Source organism: Camellia sinensis, chromosome 4, assembly GCF_055761805.1.
Source record: "Camellia sinensis isolate YWXY chromosome 4, ASM5576180v1, whole genome shotgun sequence".
NCBI lineage: Eukaryota > Viridiplantae > Streptophyta > Magnoliopsida > Ericales > Theaceae > Camellia > Camellia sinensis.
In genome coordinates this window covers 27,267,476-27,282,470 of record NC_138964.1, presented here as the reverse complement: position 1 = coordinate 27,282,470, position 14,995 = coordinate 27,267,476, and the positions used below count along the sequence as shown (strand labels likewise).

At 45.0% G+C, this 14,995-nt stretch overlaps 1 protein-coding gene across 1 annotated transcript; it reads right to left on the bottom strand.

The window, feature by feature from the left end:
• Window positions 1–13,458: 13,458 nt before the first annotated feature.
• LOC145823652 (uncharacterized) lies at window positions 13,459–13,980 on the bottom strand. The gene has a single exon (XM_082923145.1). It carries the CDS (start codon window positions 13,978–13,980, stop codon window positions 13,459–13,461), a length of 522 nt encoding a protein of 173 aa, XP_082779271.1.
• Window positions 13,981–14,995: the final 1,015 nt, after the last annotated feature.

Below are 14,995 nucleotides of genomic sequence, written 5' to 3'. Positions count from 1 at the left end.
AAATAGCCGAAGCAGATTGGCAGCAGAGCAGATTTGAAGAACTCATGCTCTTTGATGAGAGAAGACTGAAAGCACTGTACCATGTTCAAGGTTATCAGCGCAGAATTGCCTGGGCTTTCAACAAGAAGGTTAAGTCTAGGAATCTAAAAGAAGGAGATGTGGTGCTCAAGGACAACCGAGCTCCTATCCACGACCCTAGGGGCAAGTTCAGACCCAATTGGACTGGTCCCTACATCATCAAGTCTATCTGGTCGGGTGGAGCTGTCGTTTTGATGGACCTAGATGGCCTAGAGTTCTCACAACCGATCAACATGGACAAGTTGAAGAAATATTACCCCTGAGAGGCTCGCTAGGCCGAAAACCCGAAAGGGCGACCTAGGCAAAAGTTAGAGCATGGAAAATTTGAAATTATAAAAACTGAGCTCACAAGGTTGAAAACCCACAAAGGGCGGCCTTGGCAAAAGTTAGAGCGCAAAAGGAGAGTGAAAATACTCGAGTGAACCCGAGCCTGAACTACGTAAGGCTTGATTCCCATCTTTGGAATACGTAGGCAACTTCATCCTAAAGTTCAGCCATAAACTTTTCCCCGATCAACTTTGTCCATTTGATCATCTCGGCCATCTTTGTCTATTCAACATTCAAGAGTTCGGTTGTGGTCTCCGATGCAGTGTTTTTCAGACTAGGGGCAACTTTTCGTTGCTTTACAGTGCCGCGGTACTATTCAGACTAGGGGCAACTTTTCGTTGCTTTACAGTGCCGCGGTACTATTCAGACTAGGGGCAACTTTCCAGTTGCTGGGATCCGGGGTTGTGCAATTTTAGTGACAGATCTCAAGTGTGTCCAGTTCTGATCCATACCGAAAACGGTTTTGAAAAGTTTTAATAAAAGTTGACTTTGTTCAAAATTAATCTTTTTACAACTTAGACCATTTTTGGGCCAAAGTAGAAAATTTTCAGTACCCACAACCTTCAATTTCATTGATTTCAATACAGAGTTCTCTTGCTCTTGCGTACAAATTGAAGTTGCTTTTTATTACATTCATAAAGAAAACTTGAAAGTACTAATAAAGCAATAAATTCGGGGCATAGATAGGTCAGGTATTCCTACACCCCCTCCCAGAGCTGGTCGAAGCTTCTGATGCCAAGCTGGGCCCAATCTATGCCTCCTCATTGAGCTAATCTATGCACTCATCAGACAAAGTACAACTGAAAGTGGGAGCAGGGGCCAGGAGCTCTCTAGTTCCCCATGCCGTGGCATATCGAGCAAGTTGTGCGCCTCGGACCGGAAATGCAGCTGGGTACTCTATCCCCTCTGGCGGGCAAATCTGGTCATGACCGAACTGGCGTTGGAACCGGAATGGGAAGTAGAACACACAGTGAGTTAATCCAATCAACTAAATCCCAGTCTGCCGGGACATGCTGTAACTCATTGCTAGTAGGTTGAGCCAATGGCACCGCCAAGCAATGCGGTCTGCGGACAAACTGCACATCCAGTCGAACCACCAGCCCTCATCAAGGGCATCGACTAGGCGTTGCCGGAAGAAGTAGCCGCGAGCTGAGTATGCTGGGCAAGAGTCCACGACCTGCAACTTATCCATCAACCACACCTGGGAAGGGATGAAAAATAAGAGAATAAATAATAGAGAGATGTACGATGAGAGAAAAGTGAGAAAAGGATTTTGTGAGAAAAATCGAGCCTGAGGGCCGAGTGATGTGAGCAATATATATGTGAGATTGGGCGGGAAACATTACCTGTAGCAGTAGTGGACTCCCTGCAAATCTGGTCTTTTCTCGACAATGGAAAGCGTTCAAGCCCATTAATGTTTCAGCCAATATCATGGCAATGCTGCTCTTGCCCTCCTTTAAACCTTGGGCAACCTCGATCAACCGGGCACTAGACCCTTCGGAGCCCGAGGCAAACAGGAAATGAGATAGCATGCACAAACAAAGGGCGTGTCGCCGAAAGCCCTGCCAATGATGATCACCGCAGTCACCGGCATCAGAAAATCGGCAAATAAAACTCGGAACATCCAGCATTCCATCACAAATCAAGGAGCGAGCATCGTGCATCGTGAGCCCACACATTCGCCCTAAGGCTTGGGCGTGGCTAAAATGAAGCTGAGGCAAGACTTCTTCGTTGCGCTCAGATTCCATCAAATCTTGGAAATCCTCGAAGGTAGGACATACCTCTTGCCCGCCAAAGCTAAAGACATGTGTTGCCGGGTTCCAAAACCTCGCCATAGCATGAATGAACGGAAAGTGCAGCGGGGTACGACTCAGAGTGAATAGTGCATTTATGTCAAAACCCCGAAAATTTAGCTTTTCTGAGCCGTCCAAGTTGGCAATCCAAGCCATGAGATTCTGTGCCAGAAACTCCTCCATATGGAGCAAATCAGTGCTGAATTGAGAAAAACTATGAAGCTGAGGCCATTTGTAGGGGATATGGTGTGGGTGGAGGACAGGTGTCAACATTCTGGTGGTTCTTGCCAATTTTTGACCAGCCGACCATAAATAGTGCCGACCGATCACCATGTTTGGCCGATCGGCCAGTGATAATGGCCGGTGGCCATTTATTGTGGCCGGTGACCTCTTTATTTGGCCGGTGGCCTTCCTTCCTATCCTCAGAGTTGTCCATCTGCTGAAAATGCTAAAAACTTGTGACTGGTTCCACTTCCAGTGTCTTTAGTGATTGATTTTGCGGAGCCACACCTTTTGGCTTATCGAGTTGTTGTATATTTGCTTATCGAGTTGTGTTTTACTCACTTTAAGTCTTTGTTTTGCTTATCACGTTGTACTCGCGCTTGGTTAGCTTATCGAGTTTCTTTGTTTTGCTTATTGAGTTGTAAGTCGGTTCACTACCAGATTATTACGATGCAAGTGCTTAATTTTCAAATGAAGTTCAATTTCATTCACATTGTTATGTGATACCACGTGATGCGATGCGTAGAAAGTACAAATGTAACACCTTTTTGAATGAAATAGTTGTTTCATTTCCATCATGTCTTTTGCAAAAATATACAGTTTTGAAAACCTGCCTGAGGCAGTGCAATGTGCTTAAAACTAACAGCAGTAAAGGAAAGTAAATCAAAAGGAGAGCAGGGCAACAGAGTGTCTAGATTAATACTGGTGGCCTCCTCTTGTGATCGATGCACATCACACGCCCTGGTTCAGGTCAATTATGTGATTTGGCACCTTCATTACTCAAGACAGTGCAAGGAAGTGCACCTTTTGGAACATTAGTAGACCTTCGAGTTGACCTCAAGCCGTGTTTTCTATGAGCGATGCTCGGTGTGTGCGAGGATCATCCCTTCCCGTATCCTTTTTCTATCTTGCGAATCCCACAAATCGCTTCGATTATGTTGTATTGCATATCTTTGTTCTGACTGTAATTGTCGCACACGTTTCAAGTCCCTTTTATACACATTGCATGCGTTGTCGCGTTATGCTTTACTTACATGTGTTCAAGTTCCTTTTATACACATTACATGCATTGCCGCGTTATGCTTTACTTACATGTGTTCAAGTTCCTTTTATACACATTGCATGCGTTGTCGCGTTATGCTTTTCTTACATGTGTTCAAGTTCCTTTTATACACATTGCATGCGTTGTTGCGTTATACTTTACTTACATGTGTTCAAGTTCCCTTTTATACACATTGCATGCGTTGTTGCGTTATGCTTTACGTACATGTGTTCAAGTTCCATCTTCACGCATTGTGCACATTGTCACGTGTTCTTTACTTACATGTGTTTGCGCCTTCATAGTATTGTTATGCTTACCCCGAGTTGCACTGTTACGCTTCCTGCTCGATTTGCGTTATCACGCACTTTCAATTGCATTGTCATGCATGTTGTTAACAATATCGTACCTGTTAAGTTTTCTTTCTCTTTCAGGCACGATATTGTATGTATGGTTCATTTGAAGCTGGTGCAACCAGACGAGCCGCACAGGTATTGTATTCTCTGTGTGAGATGTATCCTGAATCGAATAATTCTCTAACATCTTTTCTGCATTGTTGGTTCTTGCTTAAAACTGTTGCATGTTATGCTTCGTTACAGCTTTATTTGCATGATCATAAGTTATGTTCGGCTTCTTGCATTGTCAGTTGCATTTTGCCCCCGCCTTCGGGCGCATATCTTTATTGTCTTGCATGTTTGTCTAAGTCTTCGGCCTTGTCAAAAATGGGTCGTCTCTAGGCTTTGACATTCACTCCCGTCATTGTTATGACTTTCGAGTTCTGTCAAAGAGGGGCAACTGTAGACACCCCATTTTTGACCGTCCTCAAGACTTGGACATCACCGTTTGAACACTCGGTGATCATCTATGTTCGTGTTCGTTTTGAGTTCCTGGAGGCCTCGGCCGCACGCCGTGTCTTAGGATCTCTTAACTGGCATGTTCTGTGCTTGGTTTTGCACCAAGGACTTGTTTTTTGTGCTTCGAGGGTGGGAAGAGGCTTGCTAGCCATCCCTGAAACCCACCGGCCGTGGTATGCTTCCACCGGCCTTGTTTTTCTTCTACCGACCAACTGTTTGGTCGATCGGCATTCTCTTAGGTGTATCGGCCTTTTCTTGTGGTCGGCCGACCATTTATTTGGCCGATGGACTCCTTTTCTGGCCGGTACCACCTTCTTGCCTTTTTCAGGCATTGTGCATGCCAGCTGTGCCAGCTGGAGTGCACGAACCTGTCCTCCATAGAATTGCACCTTTTGCACCCTTTTGGTCTAGCTTCTTGGGGAAGCTTGGACCTTTGTCTTAGCTTCCTCAAGAAGCTTAGACACCTGTCTCAGCTTCTTTAAGAAGCCTTGACCCCTTTTGTTAGCTTCTCTTGGAAGCTTAGCCTCCATCTTGCTCTATATAAGGAGACCTTCCCTCTCCTTTGAGCGGTTTCAGCAAAACCAGAGATAATACATATATATCTGATATATACTCCATTCTCTCTCTATATCTCCCTCTCTCTCTTTATTTGTGTGTGTTTGAGGGCCTAAAAGTGTGTTTTCTTCTTAGTTTTGCACTAAGACACATAGCATTACACCATACTTCGGAAGAAGGGGGCTGGACTTTCTTGTGTGTGTTTGAGGTGTTAAGAGCTTGTTCTTAGAGTTTTGAGGTGGTTTTGATCAGAAGAAGGGGGCTGGACTTTCTGTTCTTGAAGTGTTCTTCAAGGGTAACACTATTGCTTTATATTCCCCAATCTTGCATTAGCTTTTACCTCCCTTTGCATGCTGTTTTGAACTTTGTGTATAACTGAAAAAAGTCTTGTATTTGTATGCTTAAGATGTTTCATTAAAGTCATTTTTGTGTTGGGGGTCCACCTCCCCCTCTTAGGCCTTGTTTGGCCCTTTTGTGCCTTCTTTGGTTGAGCTTTGAATACCTTCGTGTGTTGGTCTTCTCACCACTGAAATCCAAAGGATTTTCAGTGGTCAAGAAGTGGTTTTGAGGTCTTGCACAGGGGAGGGACACCCCTCTCCCTTTGTGTCTCTTTTGTCCATGTTCAATGCTTTGAAGAGATGTGATCCTATGCTCCATATATAAGCCATTGTGCATGCTCATGTGTTTAAGTCTTTGGGGCTGCCATATCAATGAGTTTTGGGGCATATTTTGATGCATAGAAACTTTGTTTTTGGTTGCTTAGTCCATGCCATGAGTGGTCATGATAGTTGTAGTAGAATGCTCATTTTTTATGTTTTAGTCTTAGGCCCATTGGTATACATGTTTGCATGAGCATTTGTCCACCATTTCCACCACTTTTGGCCACTGTTTTGGGGCATGGCTGAGGCCTCCCATTTCAATTTAAGACCACCCTTGTATATAGTTGCATGCTTAGCATGATGCATGTTGCATTACATTAGTTGTATGCTTGCATTATATCTTGTTTGCATGTTTGCATATTGTTTAGCTGAGTGCATCACATAGTCTTGTTGTATGCTTGACATGTTCATATTGCATTAGTTTAGCTTGCATGAGTAAGTAGTGTCATGTTGTGTTAGCTTAGCATGCTCATATTGCCTTGCATGAGTTACATCACTTTGCATTGTATATGGCATACATGCATTGCATCTTGTTTGGTTTGGGGTGTCACACCAAACTTGAGGAATGAGGCGTGTTCGTACTTAAAGTGACGAAACACGTCTCACTCCTCGGTTGCCAATGCCCTTGACCTCAACATGATAGGGCATGAGGCATTCATTTCTTTTGTGCATGCATTTACATTGAATGGCAAACTTGGCCTCTTAGGCCATCATGCATCAAAACGTGTAGACACCCCATTTTTGACCGACCTTAAGACTCAGACGTCACCGATTGAGTGCTTGGTGATGTTGCATATCGTGCTCGTTCAGAGGTTTCAAAGTCTCGGCTGTGAGCCTTGCCTCCGGACTTCCGGACTCTTTCATGCTTTGCCTCAGTTTGTGAACCAGGCTCTGTTTTCTCTTCCCGAAGGGAGGGAGAGGTCTCGTAGATCATCTCTCAGTGGCCGTAGGCTACATTTCGTGGTCGTAGGCCATTTTGCCCGTTTGGAGTTTGGTTTCCGGTTTTTCAGAGCCGTTGGCCGTGTGCCTCGGTTCGGGACCGCTTAACCACTTCCTTTGCTCCAATTTTTGGCATGCATCTTATTTGCTCCCTTTTGAGGGACACTGTGGCTTGAGAGACTAACCTCGTGGTCGAACACCACTTCCGGTGCCTAACAGTCAGTTTTCGGGGCCTCGGGCTGCGCGTTTCGGCCCCCAAACCTTTATTTTGCATCGGTTTGGGTTCATTTTTGGCAGGGACCTCTGTTTCATTGTTAAGAAGGTCGTAGAAGGGTGGGAGGCCAGTAATTGTTCTGACAACCAGTTTTATTCCTCCATCGCCCTCCGTCGCCCGTTTTTCTCACTTGAAAGCCAATGTTGACCACCCTAAGGCCACTTTTTCCAGCCCTAAACTACATATTTGTGTTGTACACACCTGGGAGGCCACCAATATCACATGGCCGGCCAGTAATTGTGTGTGACCCTTTTGAACCCCTCCTAAAAGTGGCCTTTTCTCTCTCCTGGTTCATTCTCTCTAATATTTGACCACATGGTTGTGCTGTGCACACATGAGAGGCCCTCTTTTTGGCATGGCCGGCCATTAATCTTCATTGTCCCTTTTGACCCTTGGCCGACCGGCCATGGGGAGGGCCGACCGGCCACCTAAACCCTAGGAAACCGGCCGGCCGTGATCCTCTCTCCAGGTACATTACAAATATGTATTTTGTTTCCCCCCAGATTGTGTATCCGGGGGGGCCAACTTTTGGGGGGAAACTTGAATTCCATTCCCCCTCTTTTTTCCCCCCTCTTTTCCCCCTCTTTTGCCTATATAACAGCACCTCCAGCACCCATCTGAGGGGTTACAAAAATTGCTTTGAGGCTCTTGCATTGATCCTCCCTCTCCTTCTCTTCCAAGCACCAAAACCTCTCAAGTCCTACACCATTTACCCTACACCCCTTAGCACAAGGCCTCCACCCTCCATTCCAGCAGCTTCAAGGCCATTTCCAGTGGTCAAGGGCTCCCAAACTTGGTCCAAGAGTTGTTGAAGCATTGGTCTTCAAGGGTAAGTCTTCTATCCCTCTCTTTGGCCCTATTTTTGCTCAATATATTAGCTCCTCTTGCTTGCATATTTGGGCTCTGACCCTAACTGAAAATAGCATTATTTTGAGCTCCTTTTCATGTTTGTTTAAGGGCCTCTCCTTGTTTGAGGCTTCTTTTTTACACTTGCTTCTTTACCTCTCTTGTATGCCTCTTTCTTGCATAGTATTTTAGGCCTATTTTTAAACTGTTTTGAGCTTGGTTACAAACTGTAAAGTGGCTTATTTTGAGCCCTTATTCAATATTGTTGAAGGGCTCTTCACTATTTGAGGCTTCCTTTTGTCACTTGGCTCTTTATCCCTCTTTTTGCCTTATTTTTGCATGTTTTGTTAGCCCTTTGTGCTTGTATTTTTGGGCTCTGGTCTGAACTATAAATAGACTTATTTTGACCCCCTCTTCATGTTTTATCAAGTGAATTTTGCCTTTTGAAGCTCCCTTTTTGCTCTTTGTGTTTAAACCACTTTTTAGGCCTTATTTTGCATAGTATTTTAAGCTTGCATGTGCACTGTTTTGGGTTTGGTCACTAACTGTAAAACACCATGTTTTGGGTCCCTCTTCAACTTTGTTGAAGGACCCTCCTCTGTTTGAGGCAAGAAACCATCACTTGCTTCTTTGTCTCCCTTTTGGCCCATTTCTTGCACAATGTTTTAGGCCTGTTTGTGTTTAGATCCGTGGCTTGTTGTAAACTGTAATGTGCTTCATTTTGAGCCCCTATTTAACTTTGTTGAAGGGATCTTGGCCATTTACGGCCAGCAGCTGCTACTTGCTTCATTACCTCCTTACGGGGCCATTTTTGCATGCTAGCTTAGCCCTATTTGTGTTCATCTTTTGGCCTTGCATAAAACTGTAAATATGCATTTTTTTGGACTGTCTTGATTCTATCTTCGCACTTTGTGTTCAAATGATGCATGCTTTGCATAGCCATAGGTCATTCCATGTACCTAATTTCATGTTTCGGGTCTCATTTCATGCATCGGGTGCCATGTTTCCATGTTTCGGGATCATTTCGCATCACGTTTCAGTTCTGAAACTTTCATGTTTGTATGCCATATTTCGTGCCTTGCCATGCCTTGTTAAAGTGGCATTTGTGCCTTAGGATCGGTCCTCGGTTTGCGTGTATGTGTGCACGCATTTCGAGTATCTCATTTTTATCTCATGGCTACCGATGTGAGTGTGGCTGAGGTCCACTCATGTTGGTGTAAGTCCATTGTGCATTGTGTATTCCATTTCATTTCATAGCACTGCGTATGCTAGGTTGTATGTTAGAGCATTGTGTATGACATGTTACCTCGTGCATCGTGTATGCCATCTCATAGCATTGTGCATGCTAGGTTGTATATTAGTTGAATTCATGCATGTCATGCATATTGCATTGTGCTTGGGATAGGAGTTAGCCCGAGCACGGGAAACGAGGGACGTTTCGTACTTCAAGTGACGGAACGTGTCTCAATTCCCAGTCACCGACACTCCGGATTATCCATGATGGAGTTTAGGTTTTGTTGTGTTTATATGTGCATTCATTTCATATTGAGTCGTGAAATTCGACTCCTCGGCCATCATGCATCGATATGCGTGATTGGTGGCACGAGGATCGAGGACTACACTCCCTGAAGGGTAGTCATGCATACATATGTGAAAATACTTTGCCATGCCCCTTTCTTGCTCTCTGTTATAGCAAATCAAGAGTCAGCAGCCTTCCGGAGCTTGGCACGCATCCCAAGAACAAATTTCAAACAAAGGCTAATTGGGGCATCGCAGTGGATTTCCGCACAAAGCAACTCGAACATGCATCACTCATCATCCGAAGCAGCGTCGAGGCAGTCCCAGCTTGCATGCTAGTTTACAGCTTACCTAGTTTAATTTCTTAATTAATTAGGATTTTGTAATTATTTGGACTGTAATATTTATTCGGGACTGTATATTATTCATTCGGACCCTCTGCGTGAGGGCACAACTATAATAAGTGTGCGTGTGTGTGATGTATGTCTTCCAACCCCATGTCTTTCTCCCTTTTATTTATCCGCTTATGATGGTTAGATTAGGGCATGTTTTAATTAGCATACAGTATGATAGCATGTTTGCATTCATTCATTTGCTTTGCATGCACCGGGCTTGGCGCATCATACTAACTGCATTGTATTTTCAATTCCAAGTTGAATACATGTTAGCTGTAGCATTTCATATGCCATGTTTAGAATAGCCGAGCCTGCTATAGTTGCATTTTTGCATGTGTTGCATTAGGCACTTCTGTATAATTAGGATCATGCATGGATTTCTAATCTGCTTCTGTTTTGGATTGGAGTACTCGATAAGTTTTATGCTTTAGCATCCTTGCATGCGTGTGAGTGACTGCCATGAATAGCATGCTTACCATGAGGCTATATGCTTATGTGATGTAAACTGTCTGAATGCCTGTGGGTGAAGTTTGGGTTATTTGAATTGGAACAATTCATCAAATGTGTGTTTTAAGCCCACTAGATAGTGGCAAAATCATGTTTTTCTAAGCCCACCCGAGGGTGGCAAATCCACGTCTTAGCCTACTTGCGAGTAGCACCATCAAACCATTTTCAAACAAATAAACATGAAATGTTTTGTTCCAATTCAGGCGATCCAGTCTGTACTTGTATGCTGTGCGCATCACATAGTAAATCTAGGCTAATAACCGAAATAAGAACACATAATGTTTTCAAAACTCGATATCATGGTTAGTAGAGGCCGATCTTTGATCAGGCGAGCGGGGGTGCTCACGAAGTGACCTTCCCCAATCGTACCTAAGTTCCCGAGCCGAGGCAACTTTGGTGATGACGGACACGTGGCCTTAGGCAACGAGTCAGGGTTTCCTAAATTTCCCAAAAATAAAATATTTAGGTGGCAACTCTGTATCTGGCAAAGCAGTCCATGTTGGGCACTTCTTTCAAAATCTGTTTTCTCAAAACGATTTGCCGGATTTGGACTCTTTTGTTCAGATTTAGAACCGTGACAATTTTAGAGTCCTGAACTATAGTGAGTCCAATATCGAACGGAACGGGGGACTCGTTCCTCCCGGGGCATTCGGGGACGTCTACAAAACGCATAATTGATGGCCCGAGGGTCGAGAGCCGTGCTCCCTTGAGTCCATTGCATGATAGGGAGTGTAGTCATGCTCACATTTGCTTGAAAATTCCATGCCATACACTGCTTGCCCTCTGCTGCTGTCAACTGCAGGATTCTGCAGGAAGAAATAGCCGGCCAGCCATTTGTAGTGCTGACCGACCATCAGTGTCCAGCCGATGTCCCAATATTTAGCTAATGAGCATATTCCCATGGCCGGTGATCTTATTCCTTGGCCGGTGGCATTCCACAATGCTCAAGGAGCAGTTCAGAAGCAACCTCAGGATTTTCATAATTTTCAGAGGAGCAGGGCAGTGTAAACAGAGGCAACAGTGGCATGGTATCGGGTTTCCGAGCAAGGCAAATCGAGCATGCATCATCCACGCATTCCGAGGTAGAGCTGCGACGGTCACTTTAGTTTCACATTTAGGCTGTTTTTGTAAATAATTTGTTAATTAATTAGAGGGTTTGTAATAATTAATTGGCTAGGATAGTTGATTTGTCATTCGGCCTATATTATTCTTTCGGACCCTCCGAGAGAGGGCAAATTATGTAATAAGCGTGGGTGTGTGTGATGCATATCTTCCAACCCCACGTCTTTCTCCCTTTTATTTACCAGCTTACGATGGTTAGATTAGGGCATGTTTCAATTAGCATACTTATGCTTGCATGTTTGCATCATTAACCTGTATTGCATGCACCGGGCTCGGCGCATCATACTAACTGCATTTGTATTTCAATTCTAAGTTGAATACGTGTTAGCTGTAGCATCGTCATATGCCATCTTAGAATAGTGGAGCCTATTGTAGTTGCATCTTGCATGTGTTGCATTAGCCATCTTAACATGGACTAGGATCATGCATTTGATTACTAACTAGTTTCTGTTTTGGCTTGGAGTACTCGGTAAGTATTTACGCTTTAGCGTCCTTGCATGTGTGTGAGTGTTGCCATGATAGTATGCTTACCATGAGGCTATGTGCTTATGTGATATATCTGCCTGAATGCTTGTGCATGAAGGTTGGATTATCTGAATTGGAAAAATGCATTGACTGTGAGTTTTAAGCTCACTAAATATTAGGAAAACCATGTTTTTTTAAGCCCACCTGAGGATGGCAAAATCTGCATTTTAGCCTACTTACGAGTAGCAAACCATTTTCAAAACAAACATGAAATGTTTTGTTCCAATTCAGGCGACCCAGTCTATACTTGTATGCTGTGTGCATCATATAGTAAATCTAGGCTAATGACCGAAATAAGACCCCATAACGTTTTCAAAACTCGATATCATAGTTAGTAGAGGCCAATCTTTGATCGGGCAAGCAGGGATGCTCATAGTTGACCTTCCCCAATCGTACCCAAGTTCCCGAGCCGAGGCAACTTTGGCGATGACGGACACATGGCCTTAGGCAACGAGTCAGGGTTTTCTAAATTCTCCCAAAATAAATATTTAGGTGGCGACTCTGTATCTGGAAAGTAGTCCATGTTTGGCACTTCTTTACAAAAAATCTGTTTTCAAAAACGATTTGCCGGATTTGGACTCTTTTGGTTCAGATTTAGAACCATGAAAATTTGAGTCCTGAACTGTAGTGAGCCCAACGAAAAGAACGGGGGATTCCCTCCCGGGGCATTCGCGGGGACGTCTACAGGCGCTGCCGGCCCGGTCGAAAACTGCCAGATACAAAATGAGCGAGTCACCGGCCGAAGGTGTTGTCAAGAGTGGCACTGATCGGAGGTAGGTTTTCAGGCCGTTGAAGGCTGCTTCGCATTCGGCGGACCATTCGAAAGCCTTGCCATGCCGTAGTGTATGAAAGAATTGCCGGCAGCGATCTGTGGACCGGCTAATAAACCTATTGAGTGCGGCAGCCATCCCTATCAACTTTTGAACCTCTTTCACTAAACGAGGGGAGCCGAGCTCCAAGATTGCAGTGATTTGCCTCGGGTTGGCTTTGATTCCATGGTGGTTGACAATGTAACCCAAGAATTTACTAGAGCCGATCCCAAACGCACATTTAGAAGCGTTCAACTTCATTTTGTATTTTCGTAAAATGCCGAATGTCTCTTCCAGGTCGGCTAGATGAGTTTGCTCTTCTTTGGACTTGACCACCATGTCATTAATGTATACTTCCATAGTCTGGCTGAGTTGCTCCTTGAACATGGTAGTGACCAGTCTTTGGTAAGTTGCCCCTGCATTTTTCAACCCAAAAGGCATAACCTTATAGCAGCAGTTTCCCCTTGGGATGAGGAATGCAGTTTTGTCTTGGTTCTCTGGATGCATGGCGATTTGATGGTAGCCTCTGTAAGCATCGAGGAAGCTCATGCACTGATGGCGTGCCGTCGCATCCACAAGTTGGTCAATTCTGGGCAAGGGAAAACAATCTTTGGGGCAGACCTTGTTCAGGTTTGTGAAATCAACGCACACTCACCAAGTCCCATTTTTCTTCTTCACAACCACTATATTAGAGAGCCATGTAGGGTAGGCCACTTCTCTGATAGCCCCGGCGTCAAGCAGCCTGTCGACCTCCTCGACAACAGCAACAGTGTGCTCTGTAGCTGATCGCCGGCTTTTTTGAATGATAGGCTTGCATTTAGGGTCAAAATTCAAATAGTGCTGTGAAAGGGTCGAATCTATACCCGGCATCTCGTACGGAGTCCATGCAAAGACATCAAGATTGCTGAGCAAGCAAGGAATTAGCTGTTGCCTGTCGGCTTGGTTCAATGAGGCGCCGACCATGAAGAACCTATCTGGGCTACCGTCAATCTCAACTCAATCTAGGGATTCCATGGCCTTTTCACTTGGGGGCCGCCCAATATCGTCGAGGCCCTCATGATTCGGTACCTCAATGGAATTCACTTGCAACTCTTTTGGCGTCTTCCCTGCAAGGAGATAACATGCTTGTGCCGATTTCTGGGAGCCATGGATTTGCTCAATGTCGCGTTCCATTGGGAAGCGTAGCAGCTGATGATAGGTACTCGACACGGCCTGCATGGTGTGCAACCAAGTTCGCCCCATAATGAGATTATACGGCGACAGAAGCTTAACGACCAAGAATTCTACTTCCACTGTCAGGGAGACCGCCCGAACGGGCAGTGTGATCTTCCCCAACGGGTATTCTGGATTGGCGTTGAAGTCGAATAACGGATAAAGTGCCGGAGAGAGATCCGATTCAGAGAAGCCCAGTTTGGTGAATGTTTTGTAATACATAACTTCCGATGTGCTCCCCCAATCAATGAGTACGAGCTCAACGGTGAACCGGTTCACGAGCAGCTCAATTACCAAGGGATCCATGTGGGGTAGTGTCACTCTGGCCAAATCTAAATCATCAAAAGAAATGCTTGCAGCTTCATGGAGTAAGCTAATTTTGAGGGTCGGGACTCGACTGAATCGTATGCATCGTGGATGACATTAGCAGGCTGTATATCATGTGGATCACGCCGGGTGGAAGGAAATCTTGCCTTAAGGCAATTGCTTTGGTTGGGTTGACTTTTCAGACCTACTGTTGTAGCCGACCATCTTGTACCAATTCCTCCAAGTGATCTTTCAATGCATAACAACTCTCAGTATCATGGCCATGGTCCTTGTGATACTCACACTGTCTATCCCGTCTTCTAGTGTCAGTAGGTCCCACCATTTTGGACGGCCATTTGAAGAATGGAAGGTGTTGCACTTTGGACATAACTGGGTTGATCGGCTCTGTCAACTACGTATATTTCTTATCGGCGCGCCTCATGCACCTGCTATCAACTTGTAGTTGTTCATTTTCTCAGTGGGAGCATTGGTCGCTTGATCAGCGAGAATCCCGTCTCTTATCTTGTTTTGTCCGATGTCGCGGTTCAGGGCTATGAGGTGCTACAGAATTTAACGGTTAAGCAATTTCAGCAGGAGCCGTCTTGTTGATCACAGTTCCGGCTTTAACCCACAAGTCGTCATCTTCCACTTTACAGTATTCTTCAACTTTCTTCATCAACAACCAAACTGTTTTGGGGGGTGTAGACACCCCATTTTTAACCGTCCTCAAGACTTGGACGTCATCGTCTGAACACTCGATGATCATCCATGTTCGTGTTCGTTTTGAGTTCCCGAAGGTCTCGGCCGCGCGCCTTGCCTGAGGATCTCTTAACTTGCCTGTTCTGTGCTTGGTTGTGGACCAAGAACTTGTTTGTTTTTGCTTCTGAGGGCAGAGAATGGCTTGTTGGTCATCCCCACACCTCACCGGCCTTGGCTTGAGGCCACCGACCCTGTTTTGTTGCTACCGGCCATTGGTGAGGCCGGTCAGCATTGTTTTTGGTCGGCCGGCTGTTTG